We start from the raw sequence: 20,642 nt of genomic DNA on the forward strand, positions 1-20,642 counted from the left end.
TGTGTCAACAGATTTGTTGTTGTTGAGCTCCAGGTTGTTAACTGTACACCATGCTGCCAGCTGTGACGCCATGTCCCTTCACCTGATGGAGGAGTGGCTGCACAGGGAGAGCAGGTAAGGGGAGAGGACACAGCCTGATGGGGCTCTGGTTTTGGGGGCCAGCGGGTTGGCAGATGGCTGCCAACCCGCTCTCGTTGCTTCCTTTTGGTGAGGGAGTCCATAATCCGCTCACAGATGGGACGGGGTACCTGCAGCTGCAGCAGCTTTCTGTGCAGACGGCCAGGGACGATGGTGTCGAAGGGAGAGCTATAATCGCCAAGCAAGGCCCTGACGTAGGAACCCGGCTGATCCTGATGCTGGAGTACGTGGGCGGAGGCTGAGGTCGATGGTATCATCCGCAGAGCGCTTCGCTCCTTGGTGAACTGCAAGGGGTCCAGTAATTGGTTTCAGGAAGGGCGAGATCGGTCTCTCGAAACGCTTCATCACCACAGACGTCAGAGTGACAGGTCGCTGAGAAGGTGAGGGTGAGGGACGGAGGGGAGGAGGGGAGATGGCACCGGGGGGCGAGTGAAATGAAAAAATAAAAAAGATAATGTTAAATTTCTTCTTGTGATGTTACTTTCATTGGCATCATGCTGAAAAAACTCATTTTTCATCAATCAACGGCCCTCGATTCAATTTAATTGCAATGGAATTGTAACGATTGCATACTAAAAGTCATTCACAGCCATAAAATGTCTAAAACCAAAATATCTACATCTTCATAATAAGCCCTTTACACTAGGCGGCGAGTACAAATTACAGCAGAGTTCCAGCAGTTGATCCATAAAACCTCAACCTTTTAATCAACGCGCACTGTAGCTCCGCATATCCCAGGATGCACGTAGTATTTTATTTATAAGCGTAGGCATTTATAATGACATTTTTATGGCCTTATCCGGCTCATTTCACACCTTTGGATGCGCACCACCGCTACTGCTGCCACCTCCCCCGTCGTCCAAAAGCGGAGGCTTGGCCAGCTTGACATTTTCCTGAGGGCAGAGCTATGGTCAACATCGCCCAACATCTACCCCTTGTATCATTTATGTTGTCTGTTTTTGCTTTTTTGATTGTTAATCAAAATGAATAAAAAATCATCTGCCTTAACACTGCATTTGATTGCATGTGATTGCAGATTTTCAGGTGCAACTTAAAGTAGCTCCTTCAGCTTGACCATTTCACACGTGAGAGGCAATTTCAAAAACTACTTTAAGGACAAATTAACCGTAATGAGGGTGAAACGTGTGTGTCGCGTGTCCTGATTCCTTCCTTTGTTAAACGTTCACAGTGCGTCACAGTCGGCTGACATCACGACGGTCTTGTCATTTAAGTTGAGTCTGTTGCTAAGCAATGAGGGAACAACAAATGCGGCAATTACAAAAGTGTAATCTTGAAGCTATAATCAAATATTTGCTTTGCCATGGAAACCGGGCCTAGTCCAGATGTAAGATGAACAAATAACACGTTTGGATTTCTTTTTCCACAATGTATTTTCTCTCATCCTGCATTAGCATATCGCCGGTTTTCTTCACTTGAACGAAAGCAACGGCAAGAACGGCTCCTTGGCCATAATTTTGCTTAATTCCCCGTTTACCGCCTGCTGACTGCATCTGATCTGATACATCTTTAATGGGGACACCGGCTCAGGCTGTGGATCAGGTTTCTTTCATTTGAACAATTTTGTGCTTTGAAATTCCCTTTAGTTGAGAGAAAGAAAAATTTTGTAACCAAATTTAGAGTAATTTTTGTAACAGCTGTAATTGACATCATGGAATATTTACAAGAGAATCTGTATTTCCAAGATGCAGTGACACATGAATAAAGAGAAAAAAAAAAAAAAAGGAAAAATATAAAGCTGTAGATATGAATATTTGAAAGCTGTTTTCTTGAAGCTTGATGTTTTCTTGTTTTTCTTAGTGTGCATGTTTTAATTAAAGTGTAATTAATGCATAAAACCAGACAGCTTAGCCACAAAAGGGTCTTTGCCGTGTAAGCAGACGAGCCAGAAAACGTGCCAGAAGCCGTGCTGCATGTAAACACGACTTACATAACCATTATTAGCATTCTCAAATGAAAAGACATTATTGAAAGGCGGACATCTGTAACATAAATCAGCTTATCGTGTCATTTCAGTTGAGGAATTACCTTCGATTGAAAAGTGACATGAATAGCAGTGCTTCAGACACATCCTCAGAAAATCTTGTTAGATTATTTTGCAGAGCCCGATAGAAATTGTATTGCTTTTTAACATGTGCTTACAAATTTATTTGGGTTGTAATAGTCAGGATGCGACCTAGATTTGTGGCCGACACGCGTCGATGCGCATGAGCAATATCACCAGAGCAGGTGGGAACAAGATCAGACCAGGAGCGGGCAAGCCGGCCACCTCACATTTGCCACAGAGCCAAAACAGTCAACGAAAGGCCGCAGGCAGTTGCCAGGCAACACTGTCCCTATCGCGGCAGGAAGTAGAGTTGAACGGAGCATTAATCACTTTCGGCCCCACCTCGCAAAAAGGCACAGCGCAAGAGTGCTCCGGTCAGATAAAGGTCTCACACTGTGGTCAAGCTGTGTTCTATTCAAAACCAGCGAGGACACATACGCCCCCGAAATTAATTCAGTTACGGACCGCGACTCAGCATTGTCGCATCTAATTTCTAAAAATTATCTTGGACTCAAAATAAGATTGTTCAAAATGTTACCACCAACCATTTGTTTTGTGTTTTTTTTTTTTTTTTAAACCTGGAGAAGAGATGAATCTCTTTCACAGAATTTATTTGGCACTGGAAAAACAACTCGTTTGGGAATCTGCCCGCTGTTCAATATGTTTCAATTTGCTTCTTTCACCTGCCAAAGCAAACACCATCCAACTTTTCAAGACATTTGACTTTAATAAGTTTTGTCATCCCTACTCACACAGCATCCATAAACAAGACTCCATCAAATTCATCAACAGAGAGGAGAGATGAGGACATCATTGCAGGAAGAAGTCTTTGCTGAGGTAAATGCGTGTCTCATAGTTATCTCATAGTTAAACCCTTGACATGTGAAAATGTTAAAATATGCATTTTAGTGAGTCTATTAAAGCTGAATCACCAACTTATCATCAGGTTCTGTGAGTTAATAAACCCAACAGGGACCATGCAGGGATGGCAAAGCAGGCGGGCTATATGAGAGTCCCCTGGATTCACCGTGATTTCCTTTATGGATATTTAAGCTATTATTGTATTATATCAGCTAGAACCGTGTGACTCTTAGTACAACTGTTATTATTAATATGAAATCGTTTGTACCCGTCCCTCCCAACGCTCTCTTTCTACCCCAACTGATCAAGACAGAAGGCCGTCCCTCACTGAGCTTGGATATGTCCAACTTTTCTGCCCGGCAAAGGGGTAGATTCAGCCGCTCCAAGTTTCTATAAACCATTTTAAAGATTGCGGTCATGAGATGACTGTTGGGATTTGCCGCCATACATAAATACAATCTGACATGACTTGACTATATAAATAGAATAAATAGATAGTATGAATAGAAGCCACTTGTTATTTCTGAAGACATATCTCTCTCCAGATAGATAGATAGATAGATAGATAGATAGATAGATAGATAGATAGATAGATAAGTGGAAAATTCAAAGCTTACATGAGGTGTTCCAGGTGCTGAGTGTGTGTGTGTGTGTGTGTGTGTGTGTGTGTGTGTGTGTGTGTGTGTGTGTGTGTGTGTGTGTGTGTGTGTGTGTGTGTGTGTGTGTGGACCCTTCCGACACAGACTGCTCACTCTATCTCGTGTGTCCATCCGCCTTTTCTAGCCGCAGCGGCTCGGACACCTCCGTGAGGTCGCCTCCGGTTCCGAGCAGCGCCTTCTGGCCCCGCGGGGTCTCCCTTCCCCGGCACCACGTTAAAACCCCTACCGCTCTCATTGTTGTGGGGGGGTGGGGGGGGTTAATCCAAAGGGACAAGAGCGGGCCAAGGAGGAGACGCGCGGATGTATGTGCGTGTGCGTGTGAGAGAGAGTGAGTGGGGAGGGGGTCCGGGGAAGAAGAGGGGGTTCAGATGGGAAAAATGCGCCAATTATCTGGTGAAAAGGATGAGCAGACATGTGAACGCATTTCCGGATTAAATACAAATCGGAGGTAGTTAAGGGAACGTCTTGGTTTTACATAACAGTTTTTATCTTTTTCCTTGTTTTTTTTTTTTTTCTTCTTTCTCCCCGGGTACTGCATGCTTCGTGGATTAACATCGGCGAGGATCTCCCTCGGCACGCTCCTTCCTCCCGCATCCCCGCCGCCGCCGCCGCCGCAGGACGCAGCAAACCGGAGCATCTCCATGCAGCGGCGGCGCAAACAAGACGCGGAGCCGCGCACATGAGAGCCGACGACATCACCGCGTCCCGGAGGAAGGTAGGCGGGAAGCAACCGCGGCTTCTCTCGGTTGTCTGTCTCCCGCAACACGCGTTTGTTTTTTTTTTTTGTTTTTTTTTTTTTTGTTGTTGTTGGGAATGGCGCAGTGCGAATGCCCGTGTGCGCCTGCACGCTCGGACAAGTGCAATTCTGAATTAAGAATGGCGTCTATTCTTATATTATTTTTGTAAACATGACATAATGGTCAGGGAAGATGGCGAGGAAAAGAAAGCGAGAGGAAGAAAATCAATGCAAGTCTCGAATGCACGTCAATAACTCGCATGTGTGTATGTGTGTGTAAGTGTGTATGTGTATGTGTGTGTGTGTGTGCTTGTATATAGGTGGAAGGAAAAATAACAGGCGATTTGCAAATCCAAATCGAAGTTTTTGCAGGCTGCAGGGTGACCCCGGTGCAAAGGTGCATTTTGTCTAAGGAGAAAGCAAAAATGCACGACTGGACTGTTGCACGCTTAGTTATCTTCTTCTCTGCTAATTGGGATGAATTCACATGTTTGCAAATAATATTTTGTAGTCTTATTGTTTTATTGCTGCTTGTTGATTTGCATTGTATTTAATTCATAGGCAGGAAAAACAAAGAAATGGAGTTGAGATTTGTAGTGTTTGAACAATTTACAATTTAAGTATCATTTAATAATGTGAACGATAAAGATATGAGCGTTAAAATAACAAAGCAAACATGAGATAATGTCGATATTAACTCATTAGATGAGTGCAAGTGCTGTGGCGTCCGTGGATACACGACCAGGTAGAAAGCAAGTTACTCGTTCTGTGGAAATGTAAAAGTTACGGATCTGTTTGCATTAAAACTCTCAGAGGAGGCTCTGCCGTCTGGGGCAATTTGAAAATCGGCACCAGCTCACATCAGGATTACGCAGTATGACCAGTAGATGTGACTTTTTGTTTCAGTACAGGTGAAAAAAGAAGAAAAGGAAAACAGCATTTGTTTCCGAAGATGATACAAAACTCAACCTTTGTTTTACAGGAAGAGGGAAAGGCCACCTGAGCCATTACTTAATTCACATGCAGCGCAGGAACACTTAAGAGAACAAAGTAACATCCAAGTTTTTACCATTTTGTTCTTCCATATTCAGTAAAAATGTATTCATATGTAATTCTTTTTGGTGTATCTCCTTTTGAATTTAGACCCCAGCTCCATCAACACGACATAAACCCACAGCAACGTCACTGCACTTAAAGTTAATAGACTAGATATTGATATTTGTAAGATTCTGGAGATACAAATCACGTGTCGTGCTCTGACGTTCCACTTTTACTCCCACCCAGGACAAATGACCTTGCGACAATAAAGCAGCAAATCTGTTCATGATTGGGTTTTCAGTAAAAGGGATTCTGTAAATTCTTTGATTGATTGTCTTTCTTTTTCCTTCTTATTTCCAGCCGTCTATCAGCAATGTCCGGGAAGCCTCCGGCTGCCCCTCTGCACCCGTTCCAGAGATCATGGTAACCCTCCCGAGAATGTCGCAGCCGTCCACCTGGACAGGCGAGAGCCTGTTGGAAACGTCACGTCCTTGGAGCGAGCGCTCGAGGCGGGCCCTGTTCCTCGCCATCTGCGTGACCCTCCTCTGGCTCCCCGGGACGACGGGATCCACCTTAAATTGCCATAAAACTTGCATCTGTGCCTCGAACATAGTGAGCTGCTCCAAGATGAATCTGACCGTCGTCCCGACCGGAATCCCCCAGTACACGGCCGTGCTGGATCTCAGCTACAATGAGATTGCGCGGCTGCGGTCAGAGTGGACCCCGGTGAAGCTTCTCAAGCTCCATAACCTCTTGCTCAGCCACAATGGTCTCCACTTCCTGTCGGCGGAGGCGTTCATCTACGTGAAGCAGCTGCGCTACTTGGACCTGTCGTCCAACAGTTTGCGACAGCTGGACGAGTTCGTCTTTGAGCCTTTGGTCAATCTCGAGGTTCTGTTACTGTACAATAATCATATTTCCCAGATCGATCGCACAGCCTTTATTAGCATGATCAACCTTCAGAAGCTCTATCTTAGCCAGAACCAAATATCCCGCTTCCCCGCGGAGCTAGTCAAGGAAAAGTCCCGTTTGGAGAAACTCAGCCTCCTGGATGTGTCGTCCAACAAGATCAAAATATTGCCTATCGACGAGCTCCGGGTTTTACCTGCGTGGATTAAAAACGGCCTCTACTTCCACAATAATCCTCTGCTGTGTCACTGTGATCTCTATACACTCTTAGCTCACTGGTACATCCGGAAGCTCAACTCGGCCGTGGACTTCAAGGACAACTACACGTGCGTTCTACCCGGCCCGCAGAAGACTCAGGTCGATGTGTTCGATCTCATCGGCGACAGCATGAACTGCAGCACGTTCAAGGAAGCGGACGAAGAGGCCTTCCTCGAGCAAACACTCACCCTCGGCTGCGACACCAAAAACAGGGGCATGGTAAAGACCTGGATGTTGCCCGGGAATTTGTTGGTCACAGCCGGGAGCAACCAGACCGCCAAAGTCCTGCCGGACGGGAGTCTCCAGATCAGCCCGGTGAGATCCGAGGACTCCGGAACCTACACTTGCCTGGCGATGAGCGAGGCGCTCAACGAGACCATCTACGTGGTTCTCAAGGTTCACAACTTCACCATGCACGGGGGTGGAGAAACTCTTAACACGGCGTACACCACATTGGTGGGCTGCCTGGCCAGTGTCGTGCTCGTGCTCATGTACCTTTACCTGACGCCGTGCCGTTGCTTCTGCTGCCCGAACAAGGGTAAGACCCGAGGAGAGGACAGCATCCACTCTTCAATGCTCAGCGTGACGCCGACCCACGAGGATCCTGCACTCAAGGCAGAGCTCAACAGGCACGTGGCTTTCATCGACTCCAAGGACCTGCAAGGCCAGAACGGCAAGCTGAACCCCAACGGGGATCGGGACGAGGACGACGAGGAAGACGATCTCGACGGCGAGGCCGGATCTCTCATGAAGGGAAAGAGGAAGAAGTCGGTAGCAGAGTCGATCAGCTCCGTTTTCTCTGACACTCCGATGGTGGTCTGAGAGGAGAGCAGGAAGGACCGTAGGAGCCACGCGACCCGGCGCCGTCGGGGTCGCTGTTAACCCTGTGGGAGAAAAATAGAAAAACAGACAAAGGATGTTTGTTGTCCTTGGCGAAATGGAAATAATAATACAAAATAACCGCTTTTGCCGTCGACAAGAACAATCACAGGACTTTTTTCCAGCATTCTAATCTGTAGCACTTAATATACATACTGTGAAGGCTCGGCGGTGTTGTCGGAAAATACTGAAGTCTTACTAGAATTTACTGTAGATGATGTCAGTATGAGCACTCAGGATGTGACGATAAACAGCATAAATGACAACGGCTTGAGAAATTCACACGATCCTCACGCTGAAGGTTCGTTGACACAGTAGATGTCATATTCAGATTTATTACAAAAGGGATAGACTACGTTGCATCTATTAATGACGTAAACATGGTAGCATAGGTCCAGTAAGCCCTCCTCCAACTACACAGGGATCCGACACATCGCTGTGAGGGGTATGAATACATCTGTCGTTAATCTTGAGTCTTTTCAAGAGGCGGCACGCCACAATCTTGCATGATACGATATCCCCGAGCTCTCTGTGAGTTGATTTAAGCCAATATAGATCGATCTTATGCTTAGTCACGTAATGGAGAGACCCGCTTTTTAAATATATGTTATTAGGAGGCCAGTAAGGTCATTTCTATCCCCACTTAGTTCACTCAGAAGCAGATAATCAGGCCAGTGGTTATGCATCTTCATCATAATGTGCAGTAATATAGAAGATAAATATGTTTTCCTGCTTACAATTATATGGTATCACATAGATGTCCATCTTGTAGGAGATGACCATGTATAACTGTATCAAGATATGAACGCCCGGGCTGTTTTCATCAGCAGTTTGGGTAAAAGAAACTCTGAAAATTATAAATATTATAAGTATTACAAGTGTTAAAATGCAGGGAAGCCTTCTGACTCTACAAACTACTACTACTACTTTTGCCTCAAATTGGTTTACGGAAATATCTAAAAATGCCACCTGTGCTTCTGTTTCATGTGAAAACCCAGAATTCAATTCCGATTTCAGGCCAAATCACTACATTTATTCCTCTCAATTACACACTTAAAGTTAAATCCCTTGGTAGCTCAATTTAATTTCTCCATTCCAATGTAGTAATGTGCAATCTGGAAAAGAACCTGTGATTTTTAAGCTAAAAATAGCAGAATATTTCACTCTCATGTGCTCCATTTGTAAGATTTAAAAACTCGAGTTTCACTCGGGTGGAAATATCCCAGTGTATTTTAAACGCAGTCGTTCTATAGAGGAAATCAATAGGTACTCATATATTTTATTTTGTTTTTTCCATAAAAAAATGGTTATTACAATTTTCAGAGTGTTTTATTTTGTCAAAACGCATAAGCTCAGGTTAAAATGTAAGGCATTTTCAGCTTCAGGGGGTCTGCGGTAGATGAACTCTGTTCAAGAAAATGGTTTCATTTTCTCCACTGATATTTTTATTCCGAGGTCAGGCGTCGTCCATTCCTTTTCCATATATTGCAATTATTTGCCCTAATTATATTATTACCAACTGTGTTGCAACTTTCCTCCAAATTAATTTTCCTCACTCTTAACAAATGATAAACCCCTTAGTAGCTCTTGAAGATATTCAAGACAAATTCTTAACCCGTTTTCCATTTCAGTGCTATGAATGAAAAATGTTTTTCTATTATCGATTTTTTTTTATGAAATAAATTAGATGTTCAATAGCAGTTAAGTCATTTAGGATGTGCATTAATTCGTTAATATTACGACCCACCGCTCCAGGACTCCGCAAATTCAGGACCTTTTCTCATGAATTTTCCACTGAGTTTATTGCGTTCAAAGTGAAAGTGATGCATAACCACTGGCCAGTCCTTTGACCGCGATGAGTAAATAAATAACTCCAATAGTTTTTATAATTCAAGAAAGAAAGAAAAGTAACATTATAGTAACATATTTTTGAATGCCCATTTTCTGATAGAAAAGTCAAAAGTCAAAAAAATCTGTGCCATTATTCAACAGGTACAAAGTTTGTGGCTGTTGGAAGAAAACCTCTTATGAAGCAGGCAATTCACGATCTTAAACCAATGAATATATCAACTTGGACTCACCATGCACGCAGGTTCTCATAAAATAGAGGAGGCGTGATTTCGTTAAACTGTTACCGATCTGAGTCGTGATACCACGAGTCTTAACCGACATACAGTGAAATAGTAATTGCACCTTTCATTAGGGGGTTACGTGTCCCCTGCAAACCGCATTGTTCTCTCTTGGAGATGGAAGAGAAAGGTGTGTTATTGTAAGTCAGGGGAACACAAAGCCATTGTCTCGGCTGCTCGTACATGGACAGCCTTACTTCAGTCCGGGCGTTGACGTGCAAGGCTTCCTCACCTGAATTCACAAGCAATCGCTCATCTAGACCATGAATGTAGTCCCACTCAAGAGTCAGTAGTTGATGCAAGAGAAATTTCCGTTTCTGTCATTGAATGTCTAAGGATGGGAGAAGTGTATTCAATGCCGGGTGTTTTTAAGTTTTCTAGCTCATCGAGTTTGTTTCAGAACTTAATCGGAGGCACTTCGACCGAGGTTCCAGAGTGGCTGCATTGGGTCTTTATGCGAAATTGGCAGAATCTGCAGAATATTTGCAGTTGCTGTGCGCACCACAGCATCTCCTGTGTGGGTGAGAATAGGAAGTCACACTTATCGGAGAGGTGGTGTATGAATCATTCCACGCTCTCACATCGAAACGCCAGGTTGGGAAACGGGGAGCAGCGAAAAATACCACTGGAAGCTCTTAAATACGGCCGCATTTAGCACAAGTCGGCGAAGAAATCCACTCAGTATCGATAAAGACAGATCGGGCCCTTTTTTGTCATTGCGGGATCAGTCTACGCCCCTCTGGTGTCTCAAGGCGGCATGTCAAGCTGTACATTTTTAAAAATTATATCAAAATAAAAAATAAAAAATACACACGGCTGAAACACGCAGCTTTTACCAAGTAAACCCCCGTAAAGTCGAGTCTGTCCTGTCCTGTCCGACGAGAAGCCTCCCACATGTCTCAGAAGTTCTGTGCCCAAGTGCTTTCGCAACTTTCTAAAGTTAGAGGAGACGAAAGGCTTTGTACCATCCAAAGCAGATCTGCCTTCCTATATATGTCTATATAAGTATATATAAATGTATTAAGATTCACTTTCCCGTGTTTAGTATTGCTTAGTCGTACTGCAATGTTCTGTCAGTGTGCCGACTGTATTCTTGTGTAATCTCTTGTTAATCATTTTGCATCGTCTGCCACTGCACCATGTTTGTTGTTCCAGCGTTCAAGTCTCGACATAAACATTTATTTTTTAAAAAAAAGGGTGGGATTTATTTATTTGATGATTATTATTTTCTAATTGAAAGATGGTGTATTTTGCAATTGGCTCTGCTGAAGAGTGTTTTGAAATGTTAAAAAGTATATGAACATGTATAAAATAAAAGGCATCAGGATTTTTGTGAAATCACTGAAAAAAGATACGCACCAATAATCAGTGATTATGTAGCCGCAAAATATTTTCAGTCTGTATTTCATTTAGCTCATAAAGCCATAAGAGGAAATTGTAAGCAGTAGATTGGTGACAAAGTCAGTGGAAGGCCGATGACTCACTGGCAGTGTTGAAGATGAGGGAGGTTGCAGGCAAAGGTTTTCCAAAAGACACTGCTGGTTAACAGGGAATGAAAGCAACAGCATTTCTGTCTTAATAAAACACGTCTTTTCGGAATGATGCGCATTTAAATTTTAAATGTCACACGTTTTAAGAACAGAGCTGCAATTTAGATCCTTTTTGCAGTGAAGCTCCCTCGCCCTTTGCTATTTAAAAAAAGTCCACAGATCAAGACAGATATTGATATTTCCTTAACTGACATGTGATAGCATTCACAGAAACATCCCAGATGTGATAAACAAATAGCTCATTGGTCTCAAAAGGTGCTTCTACAGCGCAGACACAGAGTTTGCGCACGCACACACATGCTTTATTGACTATTGTTGCAAAGATGAGCTGGGTGGTTCCATTCCTGCAGCCACAAAGACCTCAGCTGACGCGGAAAGGCTTTTCATGGAGCGTACTCAAACTTCTTGGACTGCAGGACAAATCCTTCTTATTTGGCACTAAAGCTATATGAAGATACATTGATTGATTGATTGATTGATTGTTACAATAAAAGATCCAGACTGAGATATTGTGTTGCCTCCATTATTGACCGATTTGTGAAGATGTTGCTCCTATCAGGAGGTTGAGGGTTTGATTCCCGAATGGTCCGGTCTACGTGCACTCAAGCAGGAAACCGATTGAAAACCCAGTTGTTCCTGTTGGTCTGAACTGCATTTTGCTTGTTTTACGGCTTTGCCATCATCTGTGTGTGTGTGTGTGATTGTGTGACTGTGTGAGTGTAATTCAGTGTAAAGCGCTTCGAAAACACAAGATAATGCAATACAAGTGGAGGCCACATATTTTTTGAGTGTTGCAGGAATATGGTCTTTGCCAATGGTTCTGCAGTGCATGTGCAGATTATCACATTATATTAATGTCAATCACATGCCATCTATGGTGAAAGATCATAGAAAACTGCTTATGATTTTAAATTGATCGGCCTGATACTTCATTTTTAAGTGTTAACACGCACTGACTTCGTGTGACCCAAGTATAGCTGAGGCTCCGTGGGGCTGTTTTTTCTTAGTCGTTGGTCTGATGTCATCTAGCGGCCAAAATGAAGTACTGCACAATCTCTCACGCTTTTATTGAAGAGTCGTAACATTTTGATATTTAAACATTTAAAAAATATCTTGGTAGATTATTTACAAATGAATAGGGTCAAACATAATATTAGGACTTTTTATTTTTTAAACAAAATACCTATATAAATAGACTATAGAAGAAATGACATCGGAAATTTAAGCATAGAAAATATCAGTTGAAAGTATTTTAGAACTAGTGATTACCTGAGTTCTTTCAATATGAGGGCAATACATATTTGTATAAAACAGAAATCAAATTTTTCATCTTTGACAAAGTGTAATCATTCAAAATAGTTTGCGACATACTGAAAAACAAAAGTGGTCCTATATTTCCCAGCATTTTGCGATACATGTGGAATTATATTGCATGCATTTAAAAGGGACCCAAGCAATTCATTCCAAGTTCCCAGTCGGGAAATGTGCTTTTCAAAAAGTGGCTGGTGTTGCGATGATTTTCAATTCCTTGTCAATGTGTCACATGAACGCAAGTAACAATTAGAAAGAGCCTTCCTGAGCAAGAAAACTGATCAAAATTTCTATTTCGCTATCTTTAACTATTTAAATACAACCTACATGATAAGTGACACGTCACATGGGATTCTGACACACATCGCATTAATTTTGTGTGGACTCTGTCTTTCCGCTAAAGGTCAAAAAAAAAAAAAAAAAAAATGCTATGAATCGGGATTTTGCTTTGCCAATAAATTACGTTTCTTTTTATCAAATAGATAAGTAGCTTGAGGTATTTTTATATTCTTAAGAAATGAACGGAGACCTTTAAGTATGTGGAAAAATTCCATATTTGTCAATGACATAAACATGTATTACTATACTAACTGTCGTTCCTGATGTCCTTCATAAAAAAAGGAAGGAAACATCCACATCTAGACCAGAGAGAAAAACCAAAACGCACATACAGATGCACAAACCCACACGATGTTGGTCGCAAACCTAGACCACTTCTTCAAATTGAAATTTTCGATTCTGGCATCTTTGTGAAACAAGAGACGAGATCGAAGAAATGTTCAAAGAACAAAAAAAAATTGTGATCGGATACCGATCGGAAATATGTGCAAAGATATTCACGTCTGTCTCGGGTTGAATGAGAAGATCCGCATCATTCAAAATGCACTGATGATGTGACATCTAATGTATATCATGGAACCGCTCGCTACCATACGTTCTCTCTAGGGGTCCGATTTTTTTTCAGAGCCCAAAGACACCACATCATTGATGCTCTTTCTCTTCCAGGAGAGTAAACTTGAACAGGGAGGGGAGGACAAGCGCTGACACTTGAAGGTTCTGGACAGCGAGGGGCTGAGGGGTTGAGATCCGCTGCTGACTTTCCTCTTCTGCCCTGCCTTGTGGTCATAGCTCGACGCCTTTTTCTGAATCCCCGGGGGCCTCGCTATACAGTGGGGGGAGCTGTGAGTGGTTTGGTGAGAAACAGAGAGCGCGGATCGCTTCTCTGGACTTGACAAGTGTCTCTCTGAAGGCTGTAGTGGCTTTTTTCCCTGTGAGAAAATACAGTTGAATGGCCTGTGAGAGGAGGTCATCTTTGGCTGGGCTTTCTCGTGGAGGAGGGGGTCCCTGATGCTTCTAGAGGATTTGCTGTCCCTGCTGTTTGAGAACGTGGCAGCTTTATGTTTTGCACTTGCATCTCGTAACGTGCCCTCCTGTTTGCCGGATGTCGGGGTGACAGGTTGGCGCTGCCAGCCAAGTTGAAGGCTCTTAGTGGTGCAGGAAGAGGTTGTGTTTGTAATGTGAGTATGAGGGCTGCTTTTGGTTTCCGGGTGTCCAAGTGAGGTAGATTCAAGGCTGCTGGACTCCGTAATATTGGAGCATCTAGTCCCAGTCCTGACAGGTGGCCTGAGACCAGATGACACTTCGGGCATGGTCCTGTAATTTTATGGAATATCACAAAACTGATCACCTTCCTTCAAGTGACTAAAAAGAATGCAGAATTACTTTTCTTTAACGCTCCAGCAATTAATCCGCTTCATACAAATATTATTACGTGATGCATTATCTGTTGTCTGAAACTCCAAGGTGGCCCTGAACATCCCTGAAATTGAATCTGAAAAATAGTCCTTGCTGGCATTCTGAAAAGTAACTCCATAAATACACTCGAGAGCAGGGATATATACAAAAGTGCAGGCCGAATCTGTCACTTGATAAAATGAAAGTCAGTGACTTTAGGCGAGGCATGGTTGTACATGTGTGGACTGACTAACAACAACAGAACTGTCGAAATTCCAGTTTTTTGTTATTTCAATAAGAAAACACGATCACATCAAACATACTCAAGTCTAGAAATGTGACTGCACATTTCAAACCACTCAACAAAAAATTTTAAAACTTAAAACTGAATTATAGCCAGTATTAGACTGGCCAAAGAAAAACGGTGGTGGTTGAAATTTAGATCTAGTTAGTCTTACTATTCTTTTTTATCATATTGCATCTGGTTATACATTTGTGTATTTGCTTACAAAGTCCTATAATTTGTAACTATTTTACTTCCCTTTATCTTTTGAGGAAATGAAGATAAGCGAAGGCGGGGGAGGCCAGATAAGCTGTTTCCGTTTTGTTGTAGCCCACTTCTATCCATGTAGCATTACAAGCCGTCTACTCTTATATAAACATGTCTCTGTGTATCTGTCAGTCTAGGTCATACCCCCTCACCCGATTTGTACTGACACTCACTTCCACAGGTGTGTGCTGACATGGTGCTCCAGCATGGCACTGAGAGCAACCCGCAGGTGGTGCAAACGCCTGTCAAAGGTGAAGATACTGCAGCCCAGTGTGCGACATCCAAATGTGCATAGCTACAGACAAAAACACACTGTTTCACTTTCAAGATTTCGAACTATGACAGTCATCAAATACAGTGCCCTCTCCCACATTTAAAATATAACAGGTTGAGCAAACTCGCAGAGAAAAAATGATTTTCTTCCAAGCTATCATCGAAAATGGTTGATTTGAAACATGAATTCATTGCGCTTATGAACGTTACAACCCAATCGATTGGCTGCAACTTTGCTTCTGTATGTTTGCACACTCACACCAAGAGGTTTTGGGTGCCAGGATGTGGCGGGAAGGTCTGTTGCGTCCTCCGGCTCATCACTCTCACTCTCCCCACTAGACACCAGCTTCTGATTGAAGGGGTATGGGGGTTGAACCTCCACCTTCAGAGTGCTATCACGGTCCTCATCTGAAGAGCTTTCTAACGGACCCCTGGACCTGCTTTGAAGGCAAAAAAAATAACAATCAAAACAGTGAATGCAGTTTTCTTTGACTTGATCGCTGTAATGTCACGACATTAAGAATCTAGAATGTGTATGACTTTCTACGGCATCGAAGTGTAAGACAATTTTTTGAGTAAAATTTGGATTTATTCAAGCAATTAAATTTTGTATTTGTCCAGATGTTTGCTACTCCTACAGTAAAATTGTTATGATGCAAAAAAAAAAAGATGTTGGAGATGTTCTATATGTAGAATCTATACCTGAGAATGTGGCAGTTGCTATTGATGTTGTATTTCCTGCACGAACTAATCCTTTTTTCTTCAAGAGCTTCCGAATGCTGCTTCCTCTCTTTTGATTTGATGACCTTCTCCGTGTCTCCACCTGCGGTTCTCTGCTCCACTGCTAACTGATCCAAACCCTGGGGAGCACCTGACACTCTCTGCTGCTGGTGGATGTCATCATTCTGCATCAGAGTAAGAACACAGAGAAAAGCTTTTAAACATGTACAACATAAAATTGGTTTCTCTTTTTAGCTCTGTGTTAAAAGTAACAGATATAATATGGACGTGTAATTCCGCATAGGAATATGGCCAGGCCGTGTCACGGGAGATTACATTGCAGACAAGCTTGCGGCTCCAAAGCTTCTTCCTTTCTCGATCAACCCCAAAGCAGTGTTTGTTCAGGTCACATTCTTTCTCTATAGGGGGGAGGGAAAAAGCAAGCACAGGTCAGGCAATAACAGTGGCGCAAAAGCAGCAGGTTCAGTGTTTTCACTCAATTTTTGATGACACTGGAACCAGTTCTACTATTTTTTTGAATCAAACTACAAAACGAATAGATTAAATTATAACAGAATTATAATGGCAATCTGCCGTGATGTGAAACAGGCACAGGTCTGCAATGTCTATTTATGATGGTCCTTTCATCTTGTGTGAGATTTTGAAAAAAATATTTTTACAGGTGGTTTCAAGGCCACACTGTGTCATGTTACTTGCAAAGCCTCTCTACTCCTGATGGGCATTACTGTGCCTGCACAGCACAGGGAGGAAGAGGTGGGGGTGGTACCCCCCAGTAATAACCCAAAAAAAAAAATGTATTTCCATTTTCAAAAGTGGTCTTAAAACATAAATGCAAATTAAATATTACTGCTAATCAATACATATGCCTGTTTAAATACAGCCAAGTATAATCTAAGAGGTATTTAGCAGAGAACCAACGCACTTGCGGATGCGCGGATAACTCACCTTTCTTCACCTGCACCTCTACTGGCCCTGTAGAAGACTTACTGCCAGTGTTCTTGTAAATCCGGCTGTAAGTTCTCATTCCTCGCAGAGGACTGGCAGACTGATTCAGCTGGCCAGCTGTAGGTTTCTGTGCATGGGCTTTCTCTGAAGAAGAGGTAGAGGAAGTGGAGAGGCCAGAGGGCAGGGGCCCTGAGTGCAAATTGGGAACCCTGGGGAGAGGCATGGAGCTGGACTTGTGTGGGATTGGGCTCTCCTGAGGATATTTCTCCGCTGAAGGTAAACTGTAAGAGAGTTAGAGTTAATTCATCAGATCATTCACTACTTCCATGATGGTATCGAGCAGCTAGATCAGTGATATACTGAAGGTGTTAAAAATTCAGAAACAGCAATAAGGTCATGAATTTTTTAATCCGCTATAATACTAGTATGTTGCCCTATTCTACAGGGCATTTGTCCTCAAGCAGTTTGATAGACACTAAGAGAGCAACAAAAAATGTAGATTCAGGACAAGTATTTTCCACTATGTGTGTACTGTTTTGAAAATAGCAAACTTAAGTGGTACCTCACAGCCTGTTTTTGAGCCTTGGGAGGCCTGTGCTGGTAAACTGATAACTCTGCTGACAGGGGAGGACCAGTTTCATGACCTTGGCTATCCTTCTCCCTCTCCCGAGAAGAAGAAATATTTATAGGTTGACCGGGGCGAGGGCGCTGCTGAGGAACCACGGTACAAGACTGGCTGCACATCTTAGTGAGAGGACTGTGACGCCTCTCACAGTGCTTCTCAAAGGCTTGGGGTTTCACCAGCTGGTCACAGTGGCTGCACACTACCAGCAAGACATCATCATACGCTGGGCACTGACCATATATGTGCATATCTGTAGAGAATATGACATTTAATTTCAGTAAGGTTTGTTGAGACGGCAGCTTAATGTGATAGTGAACATTGATGGTATGATCAAGTTCCATTATTTATTTACCTTCTTTCCTGAGAGTCATGGTCTCACAGTGGTTTCTTGCATACTTGATGCTGTCTTCAGCACTGGTCTCAGCTGGACATGAAACAAAACAGTGAATGTTTTGTATGTGAACAAGCGTTTTCTGGCCTGAGAGCCTTTTGAATTAAGAACCATAACATGTTAGTTTCATTGTTATTAAAATATCATTTAAAATGAAAGGCCCCTTCTGTCAAATGTAGTGGTTGCGTAAAGGGAAAATGGTGGTGTAATTCTCGCATAGGTTCATTTATCATCTCTGGATTCAGTTACAGTCACACATAGCTCATTAGTCCTGCTGATTTCATAGTTATTTAGAGAATATGACAGATTGGCATGTAAATGGTCTCACAGAAATCATCTGCTTCACACTTCCATTCAACATCTACACCATCCTTCATTCCTTCTTTCAAACCGCTTATTATTATACTATCATTGCACAGTATTATCTGTACAGTGTTTCAGTCTTTCCTATTTGAAATCCTAAGCCAGGGCGATATTTGTGTAAGCAAGTTGCTAGGTTTGAAAGACACATGAAATCTGGTTTCATCTGCAAATCACCCTGACCGTCTCAAGAGATCCTGACCACGAACGGGAAAACATTGTTGTTTTTGTTATTCCTTACTCTTATCCCTTCCTCTGCCATCAGCTTTAGAGGGTGTTTCTGGGTGTTTGTGCGCAATCACTAAGCCTGTGTGGCTGGTTCCGGTGACAAATAACCTATGTTAAAGTAAATAATATCTATTCATGTGTTGACGGGTTTTGCAAAGGCTTGTGCTTTATGGGAATTTCACCCACGTGCCCATCATGCTTCCCAATCTGTAGTATTTATGTTCCATCAAAACAATGAATTGGTGTAGGCTCCTTTTATCTCAGAAGCCACCGTGGAAGACACAGATGAATATGTTCTGCCTAAAAAAAGGTGGTGTTCAAGCAGAGATCACTTATTTAGCTTGGGCTGAGTTCAGTGTTGTCTATATAGACACATGATTTCATCAAGTTGCAGTTTCAGTGCTTGATTCCAGCTGACAAATATACAGGAAAACATGGGGGAAATGGGAACCATCCTATTTTGTCAATAAGATGGGTTCTCTAGGACAGAGGCTATGGGAAAATAGTAATATGAATAATAAATGTTAAATGGATCATCCCCTCAGTGGAACAGAACTGAAGAGGAATTTAGGGATGAAAGTTGGATTGCTTTCTAGACTTTAACTTTAATTCCTTTTGACTTATCTCATCTAGATATAATGTGACCTGTTAGAATCAAACAATCATTTATTATCAACAGTTTCTTTGTGGGTCTCTTTATTTCGATGATTCAATTTTGGTGCTAGCAAGGTAGAGCTAGCTAAACAAATCCCTCTTAAGTAGTATGGCTGTGTTGTTTTGAAAGTGAGCTGTGGGCAAACCAGTCTGTGGGTACGTCCACCGATATGGTAAACGTTACTCGCCAATGTGACTTTTAAAGACTATTTAAAGACATAAAAAAAACTTAATGTGTTTTTGTTTCAAAAGAAAATGGCAAAACCGCACGGCACTAGGACCCGGTGGGTCTTTTGTTTGGGTTGCGCTTAATGTCGTTCCGGCGGGTCTGGAACAAAAATAAATCACAGTTAAACGAGAATTATGGCACAGCGAGGGAAAGGGTTCGGGGCAAGAGTGCGACTCACCGTCAGGCGTTAAAACATTCACCCTATCTACCCAACAACTCCAATTTAATCCGACAAAATCGTCGAGATTAGGATTTCGGTGATCGAGTGCGGCCATTGCTGCTTTTGCGCGTTCGCGAGATGACGGTCTCTGTTCACGCGCACCTCAGTGACGTCATGACGCTAGCGTCAGGGCAGCCGCGGGTTCCCTCTCCAGTTCAACGGCAGGTAAGGTGAGAACAAGATAGGCACATTCCCACGAATATTATGATATTATCCTAGTTGTCACAACTAGGATAGCAAGAAAAGTTAAGAAAACCTAATATATCATATTGACTGACATTTACAGCCGGGGTATCTCATATATTCCGTCTGCAGTGACACTTCACAGACATGTAGTAGGTTGCCCCCATAGGTTTTAATTTTTGCAAGATAAATATTGATACATATGCATGACCAGGAGGACATCTAATGACGTTTTTGTGGAGCAATATGCATGTAAAAGTGCTTTGGCACTATGTGGTTAAACCAAATCCGTTTGCTCACCATGTTATAAACATATTTATCCTTTATTAATCCCCATGGGGAAATTTGTTCTCTGCAATTAAACCATGATGGATGAGCAATATGATGCTGTCCACCAGCGCCAGAGGAGCGGTGTCTTGCTCAACAACACTTCAACACACTAGAAGGTGCCAGGAATTGAGCCAGGAATGTTAAGCTCAAAAGACAGTTGCTCTACATCCTGCGCCACATCCAAGTGTAGCAAACCCATGCAAAATTTAAGCCAATAAATCTTCACATCACATCAACAAATGTTTCTTGTTGCTGCATGATTACTTGGCCATCAAATACAAACACAGGTCACAGACCATCCCATTAAACTGCGCCTCAATCTGATACACTAGAAAATAGAATTAATGAGTATCAGGGCTATTTCACCAATAATTCAAAGAGGTCAAAGTTTATAGCATAGTCTGGTCCATGATCAAAGTTTAGCCTGTTCTGCCAGAAGTGTCCGCATAAGTAGATTACAAGTTTGAATTCATGAACTGACTGAACTATTGTGTTGCACAGTCCAGTTCCTTGTCTATGCTAAATAAGGGTCAGAAGGTTCATTTCGAAAAGCCAATTTTTTTATGTAAAAAGCTGAAGCAACGTTTACCACCTGGTGACTGCAAAATTGCATGGCATGATGCCCCCAAAACCATGAGAAAAATGT

General features: G+C 42.6%; 2 protein-coding genes across 5 annotated transcripts; one reads left to right on the plus strand and one right to left on the minus strand.

Moving 5' to 3' along the window:
• Positions 1–4,033: 4,033 nt before the first annotated feature.
• Positions 4,034–11,729, plus strand: amigo1 (adhesion molecule with Ig-like domain 1). Of its 2 annotated transcripts, none has more exons than XM_086141570.1 (2): positions 4,034–4,438; positions 5,858–11,729. In XM_086141570.1, exons 1-2 carry the CDS (start codon positions 4,403–4,405, stop codon positions 7,484–7,486), a joined length of 1,665 nt encoding a protein of 554 aa, XP_085997696.1. In that variant the 5' UTR covers positions 4,034–4,402; the 3' UTR covers positions 7,487–11,729. The 2 variants fall into 2 exon arrangements, with proteins under 2 accessions (XP_085997696.1, XP_085997697.1); XM_086141571.1 differs by lacking the exon at positions 4,034–4,438 and adding an exon at positions 4,471–4,689.
• A 542-nt stretch (positions 11,730–12,271) lies between these two features.
• On the minus strand, positions 12,272–19,553 carry atxn7l2b (ataxin 7-like 2b). 3 transcript variants are annotated; one of them, XM_086141834.1, is made up of 9 exons: positions 19,442–19,553; positions 17,754–17,825; positions 17,339–17,651; positions 16,777–17,057; positions 16,147–16,229; positions 15,793–15,995; positions 15,350–15,530; positions 14,991–15,112; positions 12,272–14,186 (listed from the first exon to the last, which is right to left on the minus strand). In XM_086141834.1, exons 1-9 carry the CDS (start codon positions 19,536–19,538, stop codon positions 13,475–13,477), a joined length of 2,064 nt encoding a protein of 687 aa, XP_085997960.1. In that variant the 5' UTR covers positions 19,539–19,553; the 3' UTR covers positions 12,272–13,474. The 3 variants fall into 3 exon arrangements, with proteins under 3 accessions (XP_085997960.1, XP_085997961.1, XP_085997962.1); XM_086141835.1 differs by having other exon boundaries at positions 13,342–14,186; positions 15,350–15,527; XM_086141836.1 differs by lacking the exons at positions 17,754–17,825; positions 19,442–19,553 and having other exon boundaries at positions 13,342–14,186; positions 17,344–17,543.
• Between the last annotated feature and the right edge of the window lie 1,089 nt (positions 19,554–20,642).

Source organism: Fistularia commersonii, chromosome 34 (assembly GCF_037954325.1).
Source record: "Fistularia commersonii isolate RoL2024-O1a breed Wild chromosome 34, RoL_Fcom_v1.0, whole genome shotgun sequence".
NCBI lineage: Eukaryota > Metazoa > Chordata > Actinopteri > Syngnathiformes > Fistulariidae > Fistularia > Fistularia commersonii.